The 27,396-nt window shown below is 37.0% G+C and overlaps 1 protein-coding gene across 2 annotated transcripts in view; it reads left to right on the top strand.

Moving 5' to 3' along the window:
- LOC106061497 (uncharacterized) overlaps positions 1-23,163 on the top strand; it is a 41,271-nt gene extending 18,108 nt beyond the window's left edge. Inside the window, exons 3-6 of one of the 2 annotated variants that reach the window (XM_056006247.1) lie at positions 6,287-6,415; positions 15,945-16,115; positions 20,185-20,295; positions 23,056-23,163. In XM_056006247.1, the coding sequence (XP_055862222.1) occupies positions 6,287-6,415; positions 15,945-16,115; positions 20,185-20,295; positions 23,056-23,069 (425 nt within the window). In that variant the 3' untranslated portion in view covers positions 23,070-23,163. The remainder of the gene's footprint in view (positions 1-6,286; positions 6,416-15,944; positions 16,116-20,184; positions 20,296-23,055) is intronic. The other variant, XM_056006248.1, reaches the window with a different exon arrangement.
- Positions 23,164-27,396: the final 4,233 nt, after the last annotated feature.

Below are 27,396 nucleotides of genomic sequence, written 5' to 3'. Positions count from 1 at the left end.
CAGTTACTACTTTCTGTGTGCCTATAACAACTAAATACATTTCATGATCGAAACCGCAGTGCTTAAATTTACCGAAAAAATTTTTTTTATTCGCGATTTGGACCTAATTTGCTTTTCAGAGCGGACATATCAAAAAGTACAAGATTAAAATGTCTTCCGTTTTTGTTTGTGTGTGTGGGTGGGTGTGTGGGTATATTTCTCCTTGGCTGAAAACTTACTTTTGTAGACACTGTATTAAATTTTATAGCAATAATGGTGACTTCGAAAATTCATTAATTAATCCTATTAGTTGAGATTTAGATGACCTATATTTTTTAAAGCCATGTTGGTATAGAGTGAGGACATTATGCTTATCCAAGAGATTTATGATGTTGCTACAATCTGCTATTATATTATGTGGTCTAGTGTTTTTCATGTGCTGCAGATGAGTGATACAGGTCTGTAGTTCCCCGGATCAGATTTTTGTCCTTTTTTAAATAGGGGAGATGACATTAGCTTCTTTCCAGTTCCTCATACCTTGCCGAAAAGCTTATTTTGATCCCAGAATGGGAAGTGGGAGAAATAACGTGTACACAATTTGTTCCAAACAGACGGACAGACAGACAGACGGAGTTGGTTGATAGACGTTTTATAAAATAAAAGCTCAGGTGCTAATGCTTATCAGTAGTGATACAACGGACAGGTCAATATAAGGCTCAAGTCTGGTATTTAGCCTTGTGTCATGTCCCTGCAGGCAACGGGCATAAACCAAGACATCTGTTGTGAACTCCTAGCCTATGACTTTGACATGGACACATAACGTATGCCTTTCAATATTTCAAGAAACACTAGGGATGTATTAGGAACAGGATAGGAATAACTATAACTGTAGATAACGCCAACAAAAGTTGAATCCCTAAATATACATCAAATTATAAAACTGCCTTATAGTGTACTCCTACTATTCAATCACAAAACTCCGGTCCCTGACAACAATAACAAATCTCAAGGGCCGTCACCCTACTTTACCTAATCAACCAATGAAATAATAATAAATAAACATAGAATTCCTTAACTCATACAACCAAGGTTCTATCAAGTGCTGTTTACAATACTATATACAAACACAATCACCACAACATCTAAAAAGCATACACAACAGTAACGTTGCATTATAGATACGAATAGATCTAGCTTTTGAAGAATAGAGAAAAGGAACCCTAGCCCACATTGAGCTTCCAGAGTACTGAGTACATGGCATGTCACAAGAAAGAAATAAAGTTTTTGTCGATTTACTGTGTTATGACGGCCTTCTTATGTTTAGTTGCAATGCATTGTATCAATATAAACGAACCTCTTGAAGGCCTCGCTTCAACAGGAGACATTGACTAAAGAAGCAATGACCACTTAAAAGAATGTTATAAAATGAAAGTTGATAAGAACCTTCATATACAGGTGTTGCGAATACGCCAACCTCTCATTCCTGTCCTTTGGAAGAGTGTCTCAAGGGCCTTCATTTATATTAGTATGATAATTGAGGTCGTGCTACAAATAAATAACAATGCTTATTTAATTTTATTTTCAGAAATGTACATTATGTGTTGTTAATTGAAAAAAAAAACAGCATATATAAGTCTTTTAATTATTGCTTGAAAAACAGTGTATATGAATTAAATTAAAGTACAAATTATCACACAAACTCAGAGGCGGCCCCCATCGAATGGACCAGGAATATTCAGGCCATAGTCTTGTTGTCATCGTTGTGACAAGTCAAAAGCTCGCTGTCAGAGTCACTCAAATTTATCACAGCATTAATTATTATTATTCATTATTTATTTATTTTATTTTAGTTATTTCCCCATCCTACCCCCAATTTCTTCACCCGCACCACCTTTTCCTCTCCAGGCTAGACTTAGTTGACCACATTGGAGATAGCTAGGCCGCGTCTTTTCATTTATCTTCCCTTAACCGGGGTAAAGATAAACAGTCTCTTTGATCTCACTCGCAGGATGTCGGACGGGCGCAGTTGAAGTCACATTCCCCCCTCCCATTCTCCCACGTCTCTCTTAGATCTAGGAGATCACGCGGACCAACACGCCCATTGACCTTTCCAAGGTGCGACTCCCACCTGGAGTCAAATTCACCCACGTGTAAGATAATTCTTAGCCTAGGACATTTCCTGTTTCCGCCCATATTCTCCAGGCCTATATAAAGTAGATCCAAATCAAATCAGACACTCTTATTTCTCATTGTCGTTGAACAGTCGAGTCTGGACTATTTCACTTATTATCACTCCTAGAGGAATACCTGGTGGTAAGCCAAACTTAATCACAAGTTCCATCTTAATTACTTTGTGCATATTTCTCACTGGAGATTATTATGTGTATTTTATTATTTCATTTATATTTAATTAGTGCATTGTGTATTTCTCACTGGCGTAAGTAGAAAACATAAACATGTCCTATGTATGTATTTATGGACTGCATTAATCTATTAATGCTACGTTGCTCAATTGATCGTTGATGCAACCATGTATATATTTGTACATCTAAGTTTACTAGCGCACTAATACTGCGTCTAGAAAAGAGATACGAGTTATCTCCCCAGTAGTGAATGATCTCCCCCTTACTCATTTTATTCTAACGAGAGTTGCGCCCCTTGAACGGACACCCTCTCCATTCAATAGCGCTCCATTGTTCTCGGCCGACGGTCGTATGTAAACAAACCGTCATGGTCGCTGACCATCGCCCATCCCCCCCCCCCCCTCTTCTTTTCTCTTACAACGTGTGTTGATTATTTGAGATTTTTATTTCCCCTTTTATGTACATTTTTATATTGCTACTATCAGCCATCCGTTCTCCAAATCCCCTTTGTCATCATCTCCCCATTATGCTCTAAAGCAAGTTTACCAATCTGACGAATGCACCTCAGTCGAGGGCATCGATAAGATGCATGAGAGACATGTCCTAACTTGTCTTTATTTATCCGCAGCCTCCCTCAGGTGTCTGCCTATTTGCTGTTCAGTGTCTACTCGGCACTACTCAACTATTTACCTTTGTGCTTAGTGCTATTCAGCACTGCACTTGCCTATTTATCGGATCACTCACCTGCCTATTTATTTGGCATTGTCTGCCTAGTCAACTGCCTATCTGCTATTGAGTATCATCTCCCGCCTACGTGGATCTACTCAACTCTACTACTTGGCGCTATCGGCCTTGCCCGCCTATTCGACAGCCCACCTGTCAATTTATTAGGTGCGACGTCCCTATAGACCCAGATCTGTGCGAGACGTCATAGCTACGCCAAACCCTCCGCAACTCACTGGACATATCCTGTTCACTACGCTGCCCACGGCAGATCAGCTCTGCCCGCAGTACCACTCGTGCCCACGGTAGCCGGCCACCCGCCCTACTGTGCCCACTACAGATATAAGAACTTGGGATTGAGACTCCACAAGAACTATATCACCGGCGTCCCTCTACCCGCTAGAGCGCCACCTCCAGCTGCAGAACTCAAGCCAGGATCACAGCCAGCTGCGACATCAACCGGACAACCAGCTAAGTTCAGAAGACAAAGTGACATACTCTCTTATTAAGTGCAAGAGTGATGATTAAATACAGTATTTAGTAGAGATAGATGCTAATCCCCTCCGTTATTTTATTCTACTTTGTATATTTATGTAAATAAATATTCTTCAATTTTTAACTTTGTATCTCTCTTTCATTGCTCGTCTCGTTGCGTGCCTGCTCCCGATTTATATGCTGATGGGTCGGTGTGTGATAGCTTCAAAAATAATCATTCCCTAGACATTAAACAAGCCAAACACACGTCACACGCGAAAACCAGTCACAAAAATACACCACTTTTACAACTAGTCACTATTAGTAGTAACAAACACAGTAGGGGATATGACTATATACCATATTTTTGACACATTTATGCAAATGGTTTTAATTTTTTTGTCAAATTTTTTTTTTTTTACATTTGTATTGCTAAGTTATGTAAGTTCTCTCATACTAACTCAATTAAATCAATTAGATATTCATTATTAGGCATCAGTTAGGCCAGGTTCACATTTAACGTCAGATTCACTTTCACGTATTCTTTGGTCTGCTGGACCGCTGGGGCATAACACAAGATCTTTAAAACCTTCTTTCTCCATTCTTCTCTGTAATTTGTCTTTGAAAGAATATCAATTTGATAACATTTATGAAAATATTTAAACTGGCCTTTTTATCTGCCTGGGTGGACCACTTCAGGGCAGATATTAAGTTTGTGTATCTACTCAAACTGTCTTTATAACCTTGTTAAAAATTTATGTTTGTTTTCGTCAAGCCTCAGACGATAATTTATAAAAGGGAATAATTTAGCTTATAACGCCACTTAACTCAAGTACTAATTCTTTCCCTTGTTTGAGATACGAAACAAGATAATAATTTACCAATAGTTAATTGTTGTTTTTTTTATTGAGAAGTCTTATCAAATTATTTCTCTTGTTCGAGATATGAAACAAGATAATTAATTACCAATAGTTAATTAACTAGGAGGGTCGGTGGCTGAGCGGAAAAGCGCTTGGTTTCCGAACCAGGGGTCCCGGGTTCGAATCCTGGTGAAGATTGGGATTTTTTATTTTGGGATCTTTGGGCGCCTCTGAGTCCACCCATCTCTAATGGGTGCCTGACATTAGTTGGGAAAAGTAAAGGCGTTTGCTAGTTGTGGACTATTTCTCCAAATATCCTGAAATAAAACGACTAGAGAACAAAACAGCAGAATTTGTTATCAGGGCAATGAAAGGTATTTTTGCTAGACATGGCATACCAGAAGAAATAGTGAGCGACAATATGCCATTCAATAGCTATCAATATAGAGAGTTTGCTTCTGAATGGGGTTTCAAGATAACCACATCAAGTCCCAGGTACCCTCAATCAAATGGACAAAGTGAGGTGTATGTTGGTATCGTAAAACAGATATTCAACAAAGCATACAAAAGTGGGAAAGATCCATATCTCGCTATGCTCGCGTATAGAAATACTCCGATAAGCGGACTGCTTTATTCGCCATCACAACTGCTGATGAGTAGAAGACTCAGGGACATCATTCCAACTGATCCCAAACGTAGACCACAGACCACAGAAAACAGATGACATTTACACCATCTGCCCTATAGATCACAAGGTCTTTAGTTTTTTAACTAATTGTTGTTTTTTTTATTGATTCTTGTGTTGTCAGGTAAAAGAGATGATTGTGCAAAATTTCAGCTTGATCCGAGATTGGGAGAAATAGAGTGTACAAACATTATACCAGACAGACAGACAGAGTGAGCTGATATAAGCTTTGTAAAAATATTAATATTTTTATCATGATGTCATTTAGTAGCTAATAGTTTTGTTATACATATAGTTAAGCTATGCCATTGACTAGATTTTTCTTTTGACATTGTCAAGACCCTTCAGGTCTTGAAACTCTAGGCCAGAAAAAGTGAACAAGAGCTCTCTCTCAACGGTCTGAATGAGGGTAATCAGGGGGTAATCAGACTCGCGGCCAGTGGCTGCGTACACTCGCCATTTTCCTTTTGCTATTCCAGGCTAATCGTGCAGGACGTGAAATGTATGTAACGGCCCCTTGAGGAACGGTGCCTGGATTGTGACAAGGTTGTGGCAGCTTTTTTACGACTACGCACAGTGCAATGAGGATGCTTTTGCACTTTCTTAGGCACCCCCACGGGAGCCTTGTTTTGCTACCCTTTGGCCTAATCGTTTCCTCTCACGATCGTTTCCACCCGGGCGCCACTATGAGGCAGGGTAACATGCCCGGGCCATCGACTAGATCAGAGCTGCCCTAAAAATTCATATCGGAGTGGGGTGGCAAAAGAAAAAAAATGTTTTCGTTTAACAACTTATCTCAAGAATAGTTGGGTGCAATGGTAGTATTTTCGGGAAAAAAACACTACTTTCGTTATTTAAGTATCGAAAGTGTTGCCGATATTATTGTATTGTTACTTTATTTTTAGGCAAAATTAAATATTAGTAAATAGTAGTAAGACATTGTAGTAGAATGTCCAACTCATTGAATTCGGATTTAGAATCACACTTTTGTAAAGGGAGCACGAAGAAATGGTCGTCCAAAGAAAAGTTGGTTGGATAACGTAGAAGAATGGACCGGCCTCTCTCTTGATATCCTGGAGGGTTTGGTTACGCGAACAGTCGTATCACCCCTACGACGAAAGTCAAGGGACTGATGAGTTGAATGTCAAGGTCTATCTTTCGTGTAAAATAACCGTTTTCATTCTGTGTTTATTTCTTCTTAGACTGTTATGTCAGAAATGACCAGTTTGTAAATCATCACTTCAACACCCTTTACTACAATGCCTGCCCTTGCGTATCAGAGCAACACTGTGAAGGCACGGGCATGATGGAAGTACCACAAGGAGAGACAGGTGGGTACCCTAGCAAGTGCACTAGAAGTTTGGTAATTAATGCACTATTTCAAATGTATCGACCACGTTCAAGCAGAATCAAAAACAAAAACAATATACAATGTTTGAAACCTTTAGTGACCGTATGACTTTAATGACTATGTGAATTTAGTGACCATGGTAAATAAAACATTCAAAATTCAAATAAAATTTTAACATAGTATAAATAATGTAGCCTACATTTGCACTAAATGCGACAGTGCAACGCCGCTTATATATCTTGAGTTAGATAATACAGTTCCTAATGTATCTTCACACATAGATTCTTATTTTATTGCAAGTTATAGTACAGTTAGGACAAAGAAATTGCATTTATAGGAGAGGTAAATAATAAACTAAACCATGTAAAGAACGCTCAATTGATTTATAAACCGAAGAACTTAGAACATTTTATTTTTCTGTGCTAAAAAAATTGAAAAGAAAAAATCACATCTTATAAAAAGCATATCTTATAAACACTTCCTTTATTATATACACGAGTAACACCAAAGAGCTACACTTTAGAGTTGTTTCACCCATGGAACAATACTAATGGAACATCAGCTTCCAGTTTTTTTTTACAAAGCCAAAGAGAGTCGAAGTGCCGTCGCGCATCTTTTTCGCGCATGGTGCTATGTGGAGAAATCCATGATGATGTCAAAGAAGAAATTTACTTCACCAGCCACTTGGACTGACCTGCATTAAGTGTAAAACTTTCATACACTCTATTAGATTATATGTGTAAAAACTTCATCCATTTTCTCTCTGTTATGATAGACACAAGTTTCCTGAATAAGAAATCGTCACAAAAAATTTTTATTTTTCAATCACCCTATAAAATGAAACTTTTTTTTCCAAAAACAGAATCTTTCAGTGCTTCTGTATTTGGGTTATTTACACTAAATCTGGATGAAGACCTGTCTAACGTTCCGCTAAATGAATATTTGTTACGATATGCAAAATCGCAAGAAATTTTTAAAAAGGAGGCCTACATACGGTTTTGCCACGCAAAGCTACACATTTCTACTCGTTTTTTATTATCAACACGACTATACAAGTCTCATGGGAAACAAAGAAAAATCTGTAGGAGATTCGCCTGAAACCAGTCTACATTTTTTGCATTTTTAAGGACCAAACGCGGTAAGTGCATTTATTAAAAACAACAACCAAAAATTAAGTGTTTACCGCTGCTGTTCTAGATCTATATATAGATTCTAGTATTCTAGATCCAGAAAGCTACTTCTCTAATCTAGTTTTCTAGTTTATTTATATTTAGATCTTTAGACCAGTAGATCTAAATCTAGCTAGGTTCTTTGTCATAGTCTAGACCTATAGACATAGAGCCGCATAATCTTCTGATCAAAATATCATAGATATCTCTAGTGTAGAATCCTAGCTCTAGACTGACTCGACTTTTTCATGCTTTTATCACTTACTTCTTGGTTTGTGTGTCTTGCAAACAAAAATAAACGTTAAACACTTTACACAATGAGATATGAGGCATACTTCTAGATCAAGATCACATTAAAATCCAAGGTGTAACCTTCGGACTTTAGTTCAACAAGTCAAATGTTGTGTATTTATGTTTCTTGCTGTGTGTTGTGAACTGATCTGTTCTTGTGTGTCAAAATGTCTTGGTGTCCAGGTCAGCTTGTGTGTGTGTACTGTGTTATTGTGAACTGTTTTGTCATTCTTGTTCAATAAAGCCTAGAATCAAGACATGTCTTTCTGTAGTATTTTATTAGGTTACAAGTGTAAAGGATCATTATACATTCACATATAATTGTATCGTGTTGTAACAAGCCTATTTGTCCCATAGTGGATATAGATTTATTTAAGTGGTGGTAATGATTAGGGACATTACTCAAATTACATTATTACCAAACAAATTATGAAACGATCGTCAATTTTAATCTTCAATGTAAAAAAAAGTGTTGGTGACGAATATAAACACTATCATACTGCCCGAGGATACAGAGGGCACCTTTAGTAAATGTATCTTCCTTTTTGTTTTTTTTAATTGGTTCTTCTTTGTTGTTGTTGTTTTTGTATATATTGTTATAACCCTAGTGGCGGACTGAAAGGGTTAATGTTTGTGTGACCTACTGACACACGAGACTAAGGCGAATCGCACAGGTCAACGGTTGTTTAACAAGGGACAGTACTGCTAATACACGCAAATATGGCCCGTGCTGTGGTCATGTGACGAAAGCGTTCACGGACCAGAGACAGAGCGAGCTAGAAAGGAGTCAGTAGAGTCCAGGACAGCAAGCAGTAAGGACTGTGTGCTACGAAGTGAGTCCTCGAAAATGTAGCTGTACGAGCTAGAGAGACTTATAGTGATTAGTTAGGCAGTTCTGTTGTGTAGCAAAGCGTTTGAAGTTACTCTAGCCAATTGTGTTGTATTGGCTGTTGTTGATGTAATTGTAAAGAAACCGTAAAAAGTAAAAGACCTCTTGGAAAAATATCTATGGTGTCTGCACAGATGGTGCTCTAAGTATGCTTGGATGTCGGTCTGGATGTCAATGTTTGGTACAGAATGAGTCACCATTAGAATCCATTGTAAGTCATTGTATCATTCTTAGACATATGTTTACAACGCCAATAGCAATGCATCTAAATATTTCTCTTCAATTCTACACCAAGTGTTTGCAGTCATTCTGTTCTATGAAATTTTTTCGAAATTTCCTCTTCCATTTCAAAATTGTATCTTTGTGAAACATGTTTGTTTTTTGTCTGCCTGTCAGCGATCAAGTCTAAATACAGAAATAAACTTGATGTGAATTCCAAACAAGTGAAATAAAAACAAGCTCAACCTTCGCACTGACTTTGGCGTGTTTGAAAATACTGTTTTCCATGATTAGTAATACTTTTAAAATTGTAAAATATTTATGTAACGTATTATAAACACACAATGAAAAGTAAATAAATAAAAATCATAAAATCTATTTTTAAAATAATAAAAGCACAAATTTATTTGACACTACATAAATATGATACGTTTCTAACAATTTAGTTAACATCATTGATATATGTTTATAACCATTTTATAACATTAGCTAAATCACATTGACCTAGTAAAAGTAAAGTTCCCCTTTCAGACTTTGTGGTCTATAGGGCAGATGATGTAAATATCGTCTGTTCATGAGGCCTACGGTTTTATGAGGGTGTTATGTAGCCAGCACAACTATCAACCGCACTACTTTACTTTTCCCCAACTAATGTCAGGTACCCATTAGAGCTGGGTGGGCTCAAAGGCGCCCAAAGATCCCGAAATTGAAAAACCCAGTCTTCACCAGGATTCGAACCCGGGACTCACGGTTCAGAATCCGAGCGCTTTACCGCTCAGCCATTGCGCCTCCACGTTTACCTAGAGTGACCTAGACCTATGACAAAAAAAATATGGTTGGGATTCGCCTCTTAGTAAAAAATTGTATTAGGGGTCGCGGAGCTAAAAAGGTTGAGAACCGCTGATTTAATGTAAAGCATAGAAGTAAGATGATTATAAGCAATCAATTAATGGGGGACATATCATTTGTGGCGGCAGTTCATGCATTTACAGAAGCTACAAACTATGTTACAAAGATGATAGGCTTGTCTTCGAGTCCAAAGATTAATGAGGAATGATGTGTTTCCAGTGGCTACTCAACCCCAACTATGACCTACATATTTTGCCACAACTAGTACAGGCATAACCATTGTCCGCTGGTGGTAAATTTTCCTTTCGCCGTCTACGTCTGTCCTCGGCAGCGTATTTTCTTTTGGTGTATCCCGCGGCCTTTGTGAGTAACTTCCTGCTGTCTCGTTCTGAAGCCGCATGCAACCAGGTACTCTCTTCTATGTCAGTTAAAGCAAGTTGGCGCCTAAGCTGGTCTTTAAAGCGTTTCTGTGGGCACCTCTGTTACGTGCATTTGACATGTTAAGCAAATAGGTTTTACCTATCGGACGGCCATTTCGGAAAGTATAGGTGTTTAAATTAAAAATCCAAATCTCTGGACTTCCAGTTACCAAGAAAATAAGCTCAGGTTTCAAAGAGACAACACTGGCATTTCAGCTTAGATGAAATGATACATGAAATTAATAGCCACTTAAATTGCAGTGCACCAAACAAGATAAAAAGAGACATCTGTGGCTTCAATTGCCTTGATGATATTTAATTTACTTTTATCTCATTTGACACATTAGTCTAAAATATAAGATCTTAAGTTAAAGAACAAAAAAGGCGGATTTCTTATCTGATGGAAAATAATTTTTAAAGTCCTTTTTCATATACAAATGTTTATTCGAGATCAAAGCCCCGATGACGGTGTTGGATCAAACCCAACAGGACGTCCAGTACCCTGATACATGGCAAGCCCTTCAAGGCAAAGAAACCTAATTGGTACATGGAACGTAAGAACTCTGAATCAATGCGGTAAACTAGCCCAACTTTAAAGAGAGTTTGACACCTCCCGGCTGATAAGTCAAAGCCTATCAGAGATTTACTGCACTTTAATTTGATTTCATTGACTGGTTTTGTTTTGTCAAATTGTTACATGCACTAGTTCTTGACCTCAAGGTTGAAACTCCAATTTGATGAAAAATAATAATCACATTTGGTGTAGTCAATATACAAATGTTTATAAGAGATCACAGTTACATTTACTTTATTTTAAAACTATGATTTTGTGTTCTGACATACGGTAACTATAAAAAAAAATTATAATAAATTATAGTTTATTGTAAGAACGCAGAGTTCAAAATATTCTGATCTGGTGAAAAAAAAAATTAAACAAAAGTAGATGTTTATATTTTCTTATCAAAATTTATTTTAAATTTTGTATTTATTTTAAAATTATGAATTTATTAAAAATTAATTGTTCATTAACAATTACTTGAAGTAAAAAGTACACTACAGATCAGACACACAAATTCAATACATGACCAGCTCTCCATTCACACAGATCACAGCCCAACACTTAATGTATTTACTGTCAATTCTCAATTCTACAAACTATTAATTTCAAAATGTCAATTTTAATTGTTATATGACACCTACCAAAGTACCTCACATTAATGTAGGCCTAAAGCAGTTGAAATAATGACACATTTTCAAATACTAACTTTTACTGTCACTTATTATCAGACATATTTTAAAAATTTTGACCTATAAATGATTAAGCAGGATGATCACCAAATCTTTAACAAAAATAGTGTACAGAAAAATTTTATTCGTATCCAAACAATATACATGTACAACGTTTTTAAACAAGTTAATTTTTACAAATCTGTTTGGCTAAAAGATTATAGCGTATTTTGAGCATTGTATTAATAGGAGTTACATTATAAAGAACACTTTATGTGAACTCTATGCTTGAAAAAAATAATTTTGAAATTAATTTTTAAAAATACTTTTTTTTATAATTCTTCAGTCAACAAATGGTAGCAGTAACAATTTTATAATTATCCAAAAACATTTTAATATAAAAAAAAGTTCCCCTTACAGACCTAGGGCAGATGATGTAAAGGCCAGCTGTTTCTGTGGCCTATTGTCAACGAGGTTGTCATGTGACCAGCACAACGACCAACCGCCTTTACTTTTCCCCATCCTATGTTAGGTACCCATTAGAGCTGGGTGGACTTAGAGGCGCCCAAAGATCCCGAAATTTAAAAATCCCAATCTTCACCAGGATTCGATCCTGGGACCACCGGTTCGGAAGTCAAGCGCTTTACCACTCAGCCACAGCGCCTCCTAATATACTTAAAACCGAAAATATAATTCATAAGGTTTGGATAAAACCATTTGAAATAATGATTATTTTTTTTATTTGCTTAATTTAATTCTAATATAAACAAGATTTCCTCTGTCAATAAACTTTTGAAGGAACAACATGTTTGTTCTTATCAGTAAGTTTTGCAAAGGGCATTAAGAATATTTAATAAATGTTGTTGGGTTTTTTTTTGCCATCATTTTCAACCTGCCCACCAGGGTTTTAGTGTGTTTGTGTTAACACATAGGGTTAGGGTTTTGAATAAAATATCCCCCACCCACTGAAAAATGTTTTGGGTCCGCTGGCGTGTAACTGGAAATGTCTGCAGCCTATTCCCATCCGATGTCCACTGCTCTGAGATCCTTAATGAAGATGCAGCGCCAAGTTATACAAGAACGTCCCTGTTTGCGCACCATTTCATTCCAATTCTTGGGATGCGTCGTTCATTGTTTCGGATTAAATGTCCCACAAACCTCATGCGACGCTCGGTTGCAAACTTATTAAGTGGTAGAGTCCTCCATGATGGTGCGACGCCATGCTATACGAGGACATTCCTGTTTGCGCTTTCCTCATTTCGGCCTCCGTGCTATTCCAACTCTTGGGAGACGTGAGTCCTTCTGTCGGAGGACAACTCCGCAAAACTACTGTCCCAGTTTGGGATAGGATTTCTTCTTCTTAAAATTTGACTGTTAAGTTTGCAAATCTACTTGGCGTACAAATATTTTTTGGTACATAGTACATCTAATGCAATAAGTAAATAAAATTACATCTCTATTTATATTTCGGAAATCCTTTAATACTTACGCACTTAGATTTCTTAAAACTTTAAAATGTATTAAAAGTGTCATTACTTACCTGCACATTATAAATCCTGGTCTCATAATTCCATTTTTTTTTTGTATAATGAATTACAAAATCCAAAACTATCTAAATTTAATCCTTTGAATAGTAATATAAAAATCTGTGACTCACACTGACGTAAATACCATGGGATTCTCAAGTAGTAAAGAAGATGTTAACTTTAGAGATAATGGAAACTATTTCAAACCTTTAAATATCTTAAAAAATACAAAATAATAATAAAACCTATTTCTACAACGTCATTATGAAATAAGTATGTTGCTTATATTCTTTAATTAATTGATTTTTTTTTGTTCAGTTATATCATTAGACAAGTAATATCTTTTACTGAGGTAGAAGAGCCATCAGCACCTAACAATGGCTCTAGAATCATCCTTTAGAGGGAAAACACACAACAACAAAGGAACAAGAGTTTCTAGCCAGTTAAATCTTTTATCGAATATCCTTAAAGTTGGCAGCAATGTCATGCTGCGATGGACTACAAGACAAGTGTGTGTGCCAGCGTTACTGTGGATCAAACTTAGAATGCTAACCTATTTGTGACACTGTTAGTTTTAACATATTTGAAAAACAAAATTTAACATGTTCATAACTGACTCTACTTGGTATAAAATCATTTTTTAAAGACATATATTTGTTTGAAGCTGTTTTTCTTTATCAATATTTTGAAACAAAATTGAACCAAAAAAAATGCAACTGATGTTATTTTTGTTAAAAAAAAGGGATGTACTTCAATATAAACTGTGTTAAAAATTCAAATGCTGTGTGAGCTTGCGCTCCCAGAGCTTTTTTTTATATATTCTTTTTTATAGGCTAGTGTCAGCATTAGTATTTGTACTTCTGCCTATGGCTATATGGGTTAGGGCGGGTAGTATAAACAGTTATGCTCATGCTGTTTCCTGGACAGTTGACCAGTGTAGTCAGTACAGTATCTCTGTCTGTGTGACAGATGTTGATTTTTGTGATCTGGCGTGTAATTATTTTTAAATATCCTGTACCTGAGACAGCCTGTAAGTTACATAAACATTTTATTTTTTCATTCAACTGTGTGTGAATATGCTTTATATTTTAATTTAGGTATTTACTTTTCTACTTTGAATATTTGTCCAAATATTTGGCTGTTTGATTTCCAACGTTGTATTAAAGATGGCGGCGCCCAGCTCAGCACCGCTATGATGAGTGTTCTAGATCTAGTAGTGAATCTATAATTTTATTTTTTTATTTAAAGTTTTGCATTTATGTGTTGCAGGCTATTGTTACTGCTTTAACTGCTGCTTTAACTTCTGCAACTGCTGCTGTAGTAGACCCTATATATTTGTTACTGTTGTCTTAGTTCTTAGGCGTGTTTTAGATTTAGTGTTATGGTTGTGGAATATTGGGGATCTAGACTAGTTATGGTTGGGATGTTAGTATAGATCTAGGGGTATTGTAGTAAGTTGGAGTAATTTAGTTGATAGTTGGTTTGGTTAGTTTGTGTTATGGTAGAATAGTTGGATTGGGGTTTGATTAGTTGTTTGGGTTTAGTCAAGTTTAGTGTAGGCCTACATATATTTTATTAATAATTTATTTTTGGTCTCGTGTAAATAAAGTATCTTTTTGCGTATTTATTTTCAAGTCAAGTTTGTTTCTTGTTTTCCTTTAGTTTAGGCTAGTTTAATTTATTTGTGTTGTCTGGTTACTTAGGTAACTCTAGCCCCTCGGTCAAAGACTGAGGTACACAGATTGGACGCACCCAGTACCGCTACCATCTGCATACTGGCAACAAAATTCAGTTAGCAGAAAGTCCCATACCTAAACTGGAGCTCGAGTCATCCCTGACCTGCTTATAGTTATTTTAAAACTATTTCAGTCAGAACTTATTGGAACCTGGAAGGTGCAACCTGTACATAAATCTCAAAAACGTCTTTCACGATTTTCCTAGAAATTTAAAAGTTGATGTATATCGCTTACAAAGAATTACTAGCTTGTTAACACAAAGGGAAAACTTCAGTCTTACCGTTATAAGTTTTCAAAGTAAACAAAGAGAAACAAATTTAAATTTTGCTTTAAAAAAAACTTGGCGTAGTCAGTCATAGTGTACGAATAAATTTGTTTATTATTTATATTAGTTTATTGATAGATTTGTTAATATTTTTACGCAAATCTAATATAAACTACATCTAGAGTCTAGAAGTACATCTAGACTAGTTCTAAAGCAAAAGTGTATATCTAGTTCTAGATGTTTAAATTATGAAAGTACCAATAAATAATTATACAATGTAGCTCTTGCTCAATGGGTAGTGTCGATATCTGTACTGAGCAAAAATTATTTTTATTATTTTTTGTATGTTTTATTATATATTTTTAGTTGTAAAATGTAAGATGTATTGTCTTTTTTAAAAAAAAGTATATTTTTAAAATGTTTTTCTTTGCGGTTCAAATGCAGTGCAAGATTTTGACATCAATGAAGACAATGTTTGGGCTAGTAAATACGCACAGGGAATCTTCAATCGTGTGGGGGACCGGGGATTCGACCTCTTTGGGAGCCCCTGCATTTTGCGTAATATTTAATTTTTAATGTAAAAAAACACTCATTTAGGGGCCCCCTCAAGTGTGGGTCCGGGTGATTTTCAAATTCTCTCTTCCTCCCCCCACCCTAGCTACGCCACTGAATACACAACATGTTTATAAAACTGAAATTAATTTTTAAAAGGGTAGCACATAATTTGTAGACCCTCTAGAATAATAACTTTAATCAATAAAAAATTTAAGAGGTATGTTCGCTTTATTCAAAAGTTAATTAATAATCAATAGATTCATTGTTACAGAAACCAGCTTTTTTTTGTTTAAATGAAAGTGGGTGATAGACCCACTCCAGTTGTTATCCATCCAATTCTCTATTCTTGTCAAAATGTCTTCAGGTTTGTGCCAGGCTGATCATAAAAGAGAAGCAAGTGGAGCCTGTCAGTCCACTAAAGATTGTGCAGCAGACGAATGCTGCGTCAGCAACATTCAGCCAATTGGTAAAAAGAAGAGAGCTGCCATCAGTTTCGGTGGAGGGACTTGCCAGAAGCTTGGAAAATCTGGCGAATGTATGTACATTGTTTATCTTTCATTTGTACAATGATTATTTACAAACCCTATATCAACTGACCCTATCTGTCTGGTACAATGTACACATTAGGTCTCCCACACCCATTCTCGAGCTACGAGGAAATTTTGTATAAAAAAACCACATAAATCTATCAAAAAATTACCAATTGCCAACCATTGTTTTGCTGTTTCTTAAGTCTCTGCTAAGAAATAGAAATCAGTGCTTGTAAACATAGCTAGAATTCTGGCTGTAAATTTCCGCAGGGTAAATAACTGTAAAATTTTGGCACAGCCGATTCTATATACTTCGATTTCAACAAAGAGCCTGACCGCTATTCTATCAGCTCTAGTTGCACATTACCAGCAGCATTTTCATAATCAAATGAGAATGGAGATGAAAGCATCTCAGGGGCGTAGCTAGAAACTTTCCATCGTTTGGGTGGCCCTGCATTTTGCGTAATATTTAATGTAAAAAACACTCATTTGGGGCCCCCTCAAGTGGGGGTCGGGGGGGGGGGATTTTTAAATTCTCACCCTCCCCTTCCCCCACCTTAGCTACGCCACTGAAGCATGTACTAACGATTCCAGGTGTAAGACTTGTTTCTTGGCTAATGTTGCAGCCGTATTTAATCTTTTTAGTTCCTGACACGTTGAGAAGTGAACAAGATTTTCTGTTCATATTTGATTTATCCACAGTCGTAATTTTGCTTGAAAGCACTTCACATGATCACACGCAGTTGTGACAATTTTGTCTGTACTTTGAAGTTTCAAATTCAAGTCTTGCAGGTGATCTGTGAGATCAACTGTAACAGGAATAATTCAGGATCAAGCATCTAAAGCAGGCATGTCAAACTCATTAAGGCGTATGGGCGACATAAAAACTTACTATGAGCTGAAGGGCCGCAGCTAAAACTCAGTTGGAAAACTTAGCCGTAGCCTACTAGTTTTTTAAAATTAGAATACAATAGAATACGCATTATTTTCTTTGTCCTGATGCTTCATATCTTTCTGGGATACAAGTTGATTAATGTCAGGTTGAAGTTTGTTTGCCACTGACACTTTCATCAAACGTTTTCAGTACCAAATGAAAATGGAGATACAACCAACGAAAATTTTCGCTCGTATGAAAAGAAGTCAAGAAAACGGTCTTTGAAAGCATCTACTAACAATTCCAGGCGTAGGATATATTTACCAAATGTTGCAGTCGTATTTAATCTTTTTAGTTCATCACACTTTCAGACGTGAACAAGGTTTTCTCTTGATATTTGGTTTATCCACAATCAGAACTTTTTTTTTAAAGCAATTCACATCATCACACGAAATATTGTCAATTTTATCTTTACCTGGACGTTTAAAATTCAAGTCTTGCAGATGACCAGAGATATCTACTGCTTATGCCAAATCCTGAGCCCATTCGTCAGTATGGAAATGTTCATCATGTTCACCTTTCATCTTCAGAAACAATACAATATCCTAACGCAGTGCAAAAAATCTCTTCAATACTTTATGACAGGAGAGCCAGCGGACGTCTGTGAAGTAGGGAACATAATCAAATTCGTATCCAATGTCATCCAGAAACATTGAAAATTGACGATGATTTAAGCCACGGGCACGAATAAAATGTATAGCGACTGAAACTGGTCTTAACACATGTTGGAACTGTAATTGCTGTGTGCAGAATGTTTCTTGGTGAATGATGCACTTAAAATGAACAAATTTAAAATTATCATCAGTCTCTCTTATTTTTGCAAGTAGCTTTGCATCAAAACCATTTCAATTCAGGGTTGGTGCGCCATTCGTTGATAGACTAGTTAGCTTTACCAAAGATAAATTGTACTGCAATATCCCCTCCTGTAATTTCTCAAAAACATCCTCGCTTCTTGTGGTGTTATGTATAGAACAGAGCTCAAGTAGCTCCTCGTGTATCTCAAAATTCTTGTCACAATCCATTATGAATATAACCAACTGTGCTACACCCCTTACATCAGTTGACTCATCGAGAGCCAATGAAAAAATTCAAAATCAACTTTTTTGTTCTTTAATTGTTCACGCAAGCTGACATGTCATATATTCTATCTTCCACAGTGTTCCTAGTTAACGCTATTTCTTTTAATGATTTCTTTAACTTTTCTGGCCAAATTATTTTGGCAGCTTTAACGACACACTCATTAATAAAATCACATTCACTAAATGATTTGCAATGGCTTACAATGAAGTTTGACGAAATGTAGCTTGCTTTCACTGCAGACTCACTCTCGTTGTTTAGTTTAACAAATACTAGTTTTCAATTCAAGTAGCTTGTCATCTCTTATTTTCCAGCGTAATAGTTCAATATTATTTTGATTATTTTTTAGGTAGCCAAACGGGCCGCATTCAAAGTGGTCGCGGGCCGCATGCGGCCCCCGAACGCCGTGTTTGACATGCCTGAAATACTTTAACTACCAACCGAGTACATTAACTATCAACAATTAAAGTAATTAAAAAATCGAAGACAATATTTCCAAATGGAATTTGATGTTTATTGAAACACTGAATAACAATATTTGCTTCTCCACGCGTATATCCTTTAATTATCAATAATCCTAAAAGTTCCTATTTAGTGGAGATAAAAACGCACATAACAATCGCATACGCCTTCACCCCGTCGTCGTCTCCCCGGTTGCCGATTAATGGTAGATAAAACAATAATTCAGAAAAAAACAAGGTTACAAAGACAGTTTGTGTGGACACACAAACTCAAAATCGGCCCCCGAAGTGGTCCACCTAGCGACAGATGGACAGATCTAGACATTGGTAGAGGATAGAACATATTAGGCTGTCAAAAAAATAATCATCAAAAAATGCATATCTATTTTACAGAATGTGACTCACAAAATAATGTAGAAATATTTATTAACTAAAAAAAACATTATTCAAATATTTCAACTGAGTTTCGAACCCAGGACCTTCGGCGTCTTATGCAGATGTGATAAACACTACACTACGGAAACACATATCGAATTAAACAATATATTTGAAATCCTTCCTTATACTTTCAGTTTCATACCAACGGTATCTCTATTGTCATTTGTCATACAAACTAGACATTGATCTAGCTAGATTTAGACCTTGTTTTAGATTTAAATCTCGCGAGCAAAGCTACTCTGCCTCATCGTGGCGCTCGTGTGGAAACGACCATTAGAGGAAGTGGTTAGGCTAAACGGGTAGCAACACAAAACTCCCGTGGGGATGCCCACGGGTAGGCGAGAGTCGACCCATTGCACGGGCGGTGTTGTAAAAGAGTCCCCATAAACCTGTCACCTGGAGATCTGAAATTATTAAAATATCCTGAAAACTCATAAAGATGTCCTAAAAATAGACAAAACTGTCAGTTTGGGGTGCCATTCAAGATGGAAAACGCCAATCCTACTCACGATTAAAAAAACGGCAAGGTCAGCTTTCATTTAATAAAAATAATAAGGCTAATTTTAACCAAAACAAGAAGTTCCAATACTTTATTTACTGTAATAGTCAGTGGCATGTAAATATAGATCTAAATCTATCTCGATATCTTTAAAAAAATCAAAAGCGATATTTTGCTGGTTGATAGTAAATCTAAAAGGCAGATCTGAATGTTTATCAGCTTATTGTAGATGGCTCGTCATTTAATTTGACCGTGATTTTGTACCTAGAAAAGTAGGAATAAAATGCAATGACGTATTTATTTTCAAACAAAAGAAAATCTTAATTTTCACTTAGTATCCTTATCCCTACCCAGAGTAGGCCCCGCGCAATCCATTTCGCATTGGGCCCCGCAATCTGTAGGACCGGCCCTGATGATACACATATACTACACATTCATGCTATTGCTGCTTTCTAAAAATGTGTTTTATAATGTATTATTTTCTGTAAGCTTGTGTTTAAAAATCTTTACTAGTTTCTTTCAAGACAAGTTTATAAATGATATTCCTTACCTGCACTAAACATTTTGTAGAGGAGCCGTAGCCAAGAAGTCAAGTAGCCGCTGGCGGTTTGCAAGCCGCAGTTTGCGACCATTGCATTAACCTAATTTTTTTGTTTCTATTTTAGCTTGCATGGTTAGAGTGACCGCAGTAACAGATATGAACCTTTCTTGTCCTTGTACAACAGGACTGACATGTAAAGGTACAGGAATGTTCGTGGTTCCTTTAGGAGAAACAGGTTAGTGTCTCAATGTCCTATGTATCTTTGGGAGAAACAGGTTAGTGTCTCAATGTCCTATGTATCTTTGGGAGAAACAGGTTAGTGTCTCAATGTCCTATGTATCTTTGGGAGAAACAGGTTAGTGTATCAGGAAATCTGCTAAATACTTGGGAAAGGAAAATCCTCTGAAAAATTTATGGTGCCATACATGAGGAAACCGGATGAAGGACTCACACCAACAAAGAAATATACCAGTTATAATGAAGACCCCTACATAGTGACGGAAATAAAAGGGAATAGATTACGTTGGGCAGGTCAACTCGAAAGAATTTCAGAGAACAGAGGAGCAAAGATTGGTCACCTTAAAAAAACAAAAGGCAGGCGTGCCAGAGGCAGACCACGAGTACGGTGACGTGATGATGTAGAGGCAGACCTACAACAGCTAGAGTGCGGGCATGGAGACGTAAAGCACAGGACAGAAAGAATGGAGAGATGTGCTAAAGCAGGTCAGGGCCCTCCATGGCCACTGGGATGTATAGATGATCGAAGTGTTATGTATGTATCTTTTGGAGAAACATGTCAGAGTGCTATGTAGTTTCTTTATATGTTAATAGGTTTCTGGAAGTTTCAATCTTTAATTATTCCAATTAACTTTAATGTCACAGAAGATTTTATTTTTAAACTTTTAATAATTCCTCTAATTAGCTTGCAAATTCATGGGTAGTCGGACAATTCATTAACTCAAAAAACACAAAGAACCTGGCTCTGATGGACTTCCGACTGAAACATTTAAAATGGGTGGTGTCTCCCTAACCGAGAGGCTAACAGACTTGCTCACTCTATGCTGGGAGAAGTGCATGGCTTCACCTGAACTTCGAGATACCGTAATCATATCCCTATACAAAAAGGGTGACAAGTCTAACTGCTCCAACTATTTTTTGCATACACTGATGGGTCGGCATCGATAAGTTCTGGAAGAGCAGGCAATGGAGCCTGCATCGACTTTCTTGGCTCTCACTCAGTCAAAATCTTTGGACCATGCGGTAGTGTTTGCAGTTCCGATGCGGAGACCATGGCAGTCATCTGTGAAGCCTTAAAAGTCATTGACTCTCAACTCGGCGAGTGACATTTGAGGGCAACACAGATTATTGTGGTCACTGACTCAAAATCTGTACTACAGGCTTTGCAAAGCCCCGGATCATGGCCTCCCAATATCGACACTGTCATCATGGCTTCACACAACATAAAACAACGCTATGGCACCCCTGTAATAATGCAGTGGGTACCGAGTCACATAGGTGTGACTGGCAACACTATTGCAGACTCCTTGGCCCACCAGGGAGGGCAAATTCCACCCACTGAACAGGCTGTAAGTTTTCATCATGCTCTGGCTATAATTAAAAAAAAACAGAAATGGAAAAGTGGTTTGAGTGCTGGGACAAGTCCCCAAAAAGCCCGTGGGAGCGCATGAGGCGCCCTGACCGCACTTCCCCGTGGTGGAGGCTGTCCAGGCCTGAGCAAGCTATTAGAGCACAGAGCAGGACAGGCCATTGTTCTGCGACAATTACAAGAAAAATGCAAAGAGCAAAACCTAAACATATACCGTACGCTGCCTTTGCGGACCTCACCAAGACTTTAGACACATGATTTATGGAGGATTTTGGCCAGGCCTACCTACGTTCCTATCTATTCTCAAGCAGTTTCATGTGGGACAAAAGGCCAGATTAGACACAATGGTGACCTGTCTGTTCACTTCGAAATAGAAAATGGTGCGAATCAGGGCTGTGTACTTACTCCTACTCTATTCGCTATCTTTAGGCGAGAGTTTGGCGGAATAAATCGCTCCGCCTGCCTACAAACATTAGTGTCTACCAAGCGGTGGTTCTTTCAACCCTTCTATATGGATCTGAGACATGGGTATTATACAGAAAGCAACTAAGACTTATTGAGCGCTTTCACCAAAGATGCTTGCGCTCCATCATGGTCATACGGTGGCAATACCGCACTAAAAATAGCGATGTTCTTGCGAACGCCGGTATGGACAGTATAGAGGGACTTCTTATGGTCCGACAGTTACGCTGAGCAGGGCTTTCACCAAATATACTAGCGCTCCATCATGGACATACGGTGGCAATACCGCACTAAAAATAGCGATGTTCTTGCGGACGCCGGTATGGACAGTATAGAGGGACTTCTTATGGTCCGACAGTTACGCTGGGCAGGGCACGTATCCCATATGGGAGACGAACGTTTGCCAAAGGCAGTCTTTTTTGGTGAGCTAAAAGGTAACAGAAGTGCCCCACGGAAACGCAAGACAGCTTAGGCGCCAACTTGCCTTAGCTGACATAGCATGCGGCCTCAGAACGAGACAGCTGGAGGTCACTCACAAAGGTCGCGGAATACACATTTGAGACCAAAAGGAAATCCACCACCGAGGACAGACGCAGACGGCGAAGAGAAAATCTTAATCGACCGACCACCGGCGGACAATGGTTATGCTTGCCCTTGATGTAGGTCACAGCTGGGGCTGCGTATCTACGGGAAATACTGCACTCCTCATTAATCTTCGGACTAATATTTAAACAGTTTATTAATATCAATACCAAAATCTCTAGCTAGATCAGCATGTTTCTAATTTTCTAGACAATTTCTCAACCAAGATTTTCTCCTGGTGTGTGTGTGTGGGGGGGGGGGGAATAAAAAAAAAGCATTAAACTTTTAAATGTTACATGCTAAAAATAAACTTATTTAATGCGATTTTTGTTCTTTTTAAACCAGGAGCTTGTGAATAAAACGGCTGTCATTAAAGACCACTGACTACACAGTATTATGTTAGTGTCTTGTTAAATGGAATAATAGATACAAAATAAATATGTTAAACATTAACTTTTTTTTGTGCTATTATTTTTTTAAGCTAATGTGAGCGTCAGAAAATAAATTCCCAAACCGAATTAATTATAAGTCTCCTTGGTCAATACTATTGAATAGTGAAGATCCTCTATTTTATTCCAGTTACAGAATGTGGCATTACAATTTCTCTAAACTACATTTTAAAACTATACCAGTGGTTGATGTTTGTTTGGCCTTATGGTGAAAGTCAGCTGAAAGTTTTGTCTAAATATAAAACTAGATATACATCCTCTGATGACAGAGAAGTCTGATCACTGGCGGATCCAGGAGGGGGGGCGGTATGGGCGATAAATTCTATACGAATTTATTAGTTATGTTAATAATATATTTTAATTATTTCGCCCCCATCTAGTATGTTGACCGATTTGGTGGGGGCGATGGCATCAATCCTGCCCCCCTCCATAAACCTTCGAGTGGAAGGGGGCGTTTCAATTTATTTGTAGAAATCACAGCTTGTTAACAAAATCAATTAAATATCTATATAATTAAAACTTGTTATTGATATTTTAACCAATCTTTATATTATGTCGTTCCCCTGTTAGCCAATTGGGTGGGGTTTGGGGGTGAATACATCTACTGCCCTTCCCTCCTAATCCCTTTGTGTGTGTGGGTGGGGCGGTCCTACTTTTATTTAGAAATCATTGTTTAAGAATAAAATTAGTTGAATTACTATATAATTACTATATAATTTTATATTATGTCACTACACTTCACGGTCCTATTTTTATGGAGTAATCATAGTTTATGAACAAAATTAGTTGAATATCTATAAAATATAAGCTACATATTGATGTTTTAACCCATTTGTATATTATGTCGCACACACACTGATCTCAAATTTTATTATTAGTAAATATAAAATGAAAAAGGGTTGTTCCAGGTGGGAGGGGCGGTACATGCAATCGCCTTCCGCCCATCGGACAAACCAATACCTTTTAGCGCCCCCGTAAAGGGAAAAGCCGCTATTAGGTTTGTGCAAAATGTCCGTTTGTCCGTCTGTCACACTCAGATCTCAAAAACTAGAAGAGATATCAAAAATATTAATTCACAATGCGATGCGGCTTGAAAAGTTTAGGTGCAACGGCAACTTTTGGTTTTCTAAAAGCAAACCGTTTAATTTATAAAATTAATTATGCAATTTTTCATAAAAATACACCAACTCTAAAACAATTACATAATTGTAAGGGAGGCAATGTTACAAGATGTTAACAAAGAAGGACATTTTTAAGTGTATTTTCAGTATCACTAAGGCAAATATATTTATAAAATGTACAAGAAATGTTCACAACAAATATAAATATTAGTTAAAGGTGTTTTTTTCTGGTCAACTAGCTGCTAAAATTAAAAGAAAACATTAATGTTTGTTTACAAAGGCTAAGAATGCACTTTGTATGTAAATATCACTGACATTTTTTAAAATGGACTTTTTATGCAGCGACTTTCGTGCAGTAGCGTAACAAGTAGCGGCAAAATATGGTACTAATCACTTTCCAATTTTTAAAATAATCAGATTTTATTAAATTTTTTTGTTTAGTGCCCACATCAGGATAAAAGACGCTTATTTTTGTTTGCCGGTCGGTCTGACTGTCACGTTTAGATAACAAAAACAACTCTAAAAGCTATTGAAAATATTATTTAATGTAAATAGCATATAAATGCTAAATGAAATTCTCTATACTGACTTATATTTCATTAACTATAAAGTTGTTCCGAATATTGTTTTATAAAAAAATAAATTATGTCAAAGGATTGTTCGAAAACTCATAATTGACTAATATTACACGTATATTCTTTGACAATACGTCACTATATTTATCGATATCAAATTGTTCCGTATTTTGAACATAAAACAAATTTATGTCCAATGACTTTATTTTTTAAAAAATATCGACAATTGGATGTTCAGGATTTTAAAATAAGAAAGTAATTTACTAGAAACGATAATTGAAAATCACTTTTTAGACTTATTTTACAGTTTATTTTGATCCCCCCCCCCCGAATTGACGGAATTTAGTGACTTATTTTTGCTTTGATTTTGTTTATTTTAGGTGAGGTTTTAATAATAAACCATCACTTGTCCCAGCACAGCCAAGAGGGTTTTGAGTTTAAACCCCTACCAGGGGGTTTTGCATTTAAATTCCCATCTTCTATAAAACAAACAAACAGAAAATATAGCAAACGACAATCACGAAATTCCAAGAGTATAGCTAGGAAAGATTTTAATTTTACCCCCCCCCCCTTTCCGAAATTTAAGATAAAACCCTCAATATAAAAAAAGCAAATTACACACTCCTCAAAATTCTATGAGCGTAGCCAGAGGGGTTTTGAGTTTAACCCCCTTCCCCTTCAGTGGAGTTTGAAGCTGAAAAATACTTCTTCAATAGACAAATAAGCAAATCACACACTCAAAAAGCTATGCGCGTAGCCAAAGGGGTTTTGAATTTAAACCCCCTTTCAGCGGGGTTTGAAGCTAAAAAAATACGTCTTCAATATAAAAAAAACAAATTACACCAAAATGCTATGAGCGTAGCCAAAGGGGTTTTGAGTTTAAATCCCCCTCCAGTGGGTTTTCAAGCTAAAAAATACCTCTTCGATATAAAAAAAAAGCAAATAACAGACTCAAAAATCTATGAGCATAGCCAAGCCAATTGAGATTTTGAGTTTAAACCCCCTCCTCCAGATGGTTTTGAGTTAAAAAAAAAAGCTACAGAGAGTTTTGAGGCTGAAAACTCCTCTTTTCAATATTATTCTAAAGCAAACTACTGTCACCAAATTCTATGAGTTAGTGAAAAAGGGGTTTTGAATTAAAAAAAAAACAGCTCAAGAGATTTTTTAGTTTAAAACCCCCCAACACATTATTTTGACGATAAAAATCCCTTTTCGATATAAAATCTAAAACAAACTACAGCCACCTAATTCCAAGGGCGTAGCCAAGAGAGACTACAAATTTCTACCAGTGGCTTGGCTCCATTAATAAAGTGCAGTGAATAGTCATCTGCCGAAATTGAAAAAGACTAAAGGCTTAAGAAAGATGGCTAAGACGGATTTTAGGATTAGGGTTAGGGTTAGGAGTCAGTTATAGATAACGGGTCTCAATCAAGGAAACCTATGCCGAACCCTTAGTAACGTTGTAACAGAGCGTCGCATGAGTTTTGAGGGACATGTTCTCCAACAAAATGAATTACGCATAATAAGAGTTGCGATGATATGGAGGCCATTACGAGGAAAGCGCAAACAGCGAAATCCTAGTACAATTTTCGCCACACTTTCATGGAGGTCCTCAGAGCAGGTGGGAAGAGGCTTCAGACATTGCCAGAGACAGATTTTGTGGAAGCAGCTTGCAGCCCAAAGCGCCGAACGGCGCGGGAGGATCTAAGTCAGTAAATATAGCACATTAGGTTTTTAAAATAAAATTTTTTAATAGCAGGATAATGCACTGTAGATACCTCAAAATTGTCGTGCGCATCTAGAGTTGCTTCTTGTGTGATGTCACTTTGTGCAACATAATGGTTTGTGCGCTCAAGTTCCTAAAATTCTAATTCAACACTAAAATACGTCTTATCTCTACACGATTTACATTTCGACTAAAGGTTCTATATGGCGACCTGTTTGACTGTGTTTTTGACACTTGGCTTAACCAATGAAGTTATTTTCTTCAACCAATCAAAATCTCTTTCTGTGAAGTGTCACGATTTGATCGACGTCTGTCATGGGTATTTCCCACCTGACACCCAATTGCGATCGCTCTCCGTCCCTTTGGATCTGGTCAGTATGGAAGAGTGACGATTGTTGAAGTATGGAAAACCCAGCATTTTCCAAATTTATCACCCATATTTTCCCCCAGCAGTGGAGAGATCACTCCTTCTCAAGATGCAAAGGGAAAAGATCTTCTCTCGAGAACTAAAGGCCACAGACATGGTCGGCCATCAACTCCTGTTTAGCCTATTTAGTATATTATAATAATAGCTTATCCTTGCAACTGTACTTAAGTGAACGCATTGCTGGTTAAGTTGCTACTTTCAAGAAGTTCATTGATTTTAAGGTGCAAAATATTGTCTAAAATTTGTCTATTTAGGGAGGGGGGTGCACATGTAGTGTAATGCACACATTTGAAGAAAATTTCCTTCTCGATAATAAAGATTATTTTAATTATTATTGTTATTAGTCTCATACAATATCTTATCCTTATTCATAAGTGGAATTTCATTA

The sequence above is a fragment of the Biomphalaria glabrata genome, chromosome 12 (assembly GCF_947242115.1).
Source record: "Biomphalaria glabrata chromosome 12, xgBioGlab47.1, whole genome shotgun sequence".
In the NCBI taxonomy this organism is placed as follows: Eukaryota; Metazoa; Mollusca; class Gastropoda; family Planorbidae; genus Biomphalaria; species Biomphalaria glabrata.
This window is presented reverse-complemented; position numbering and strand designations above follow the sequence as displayed.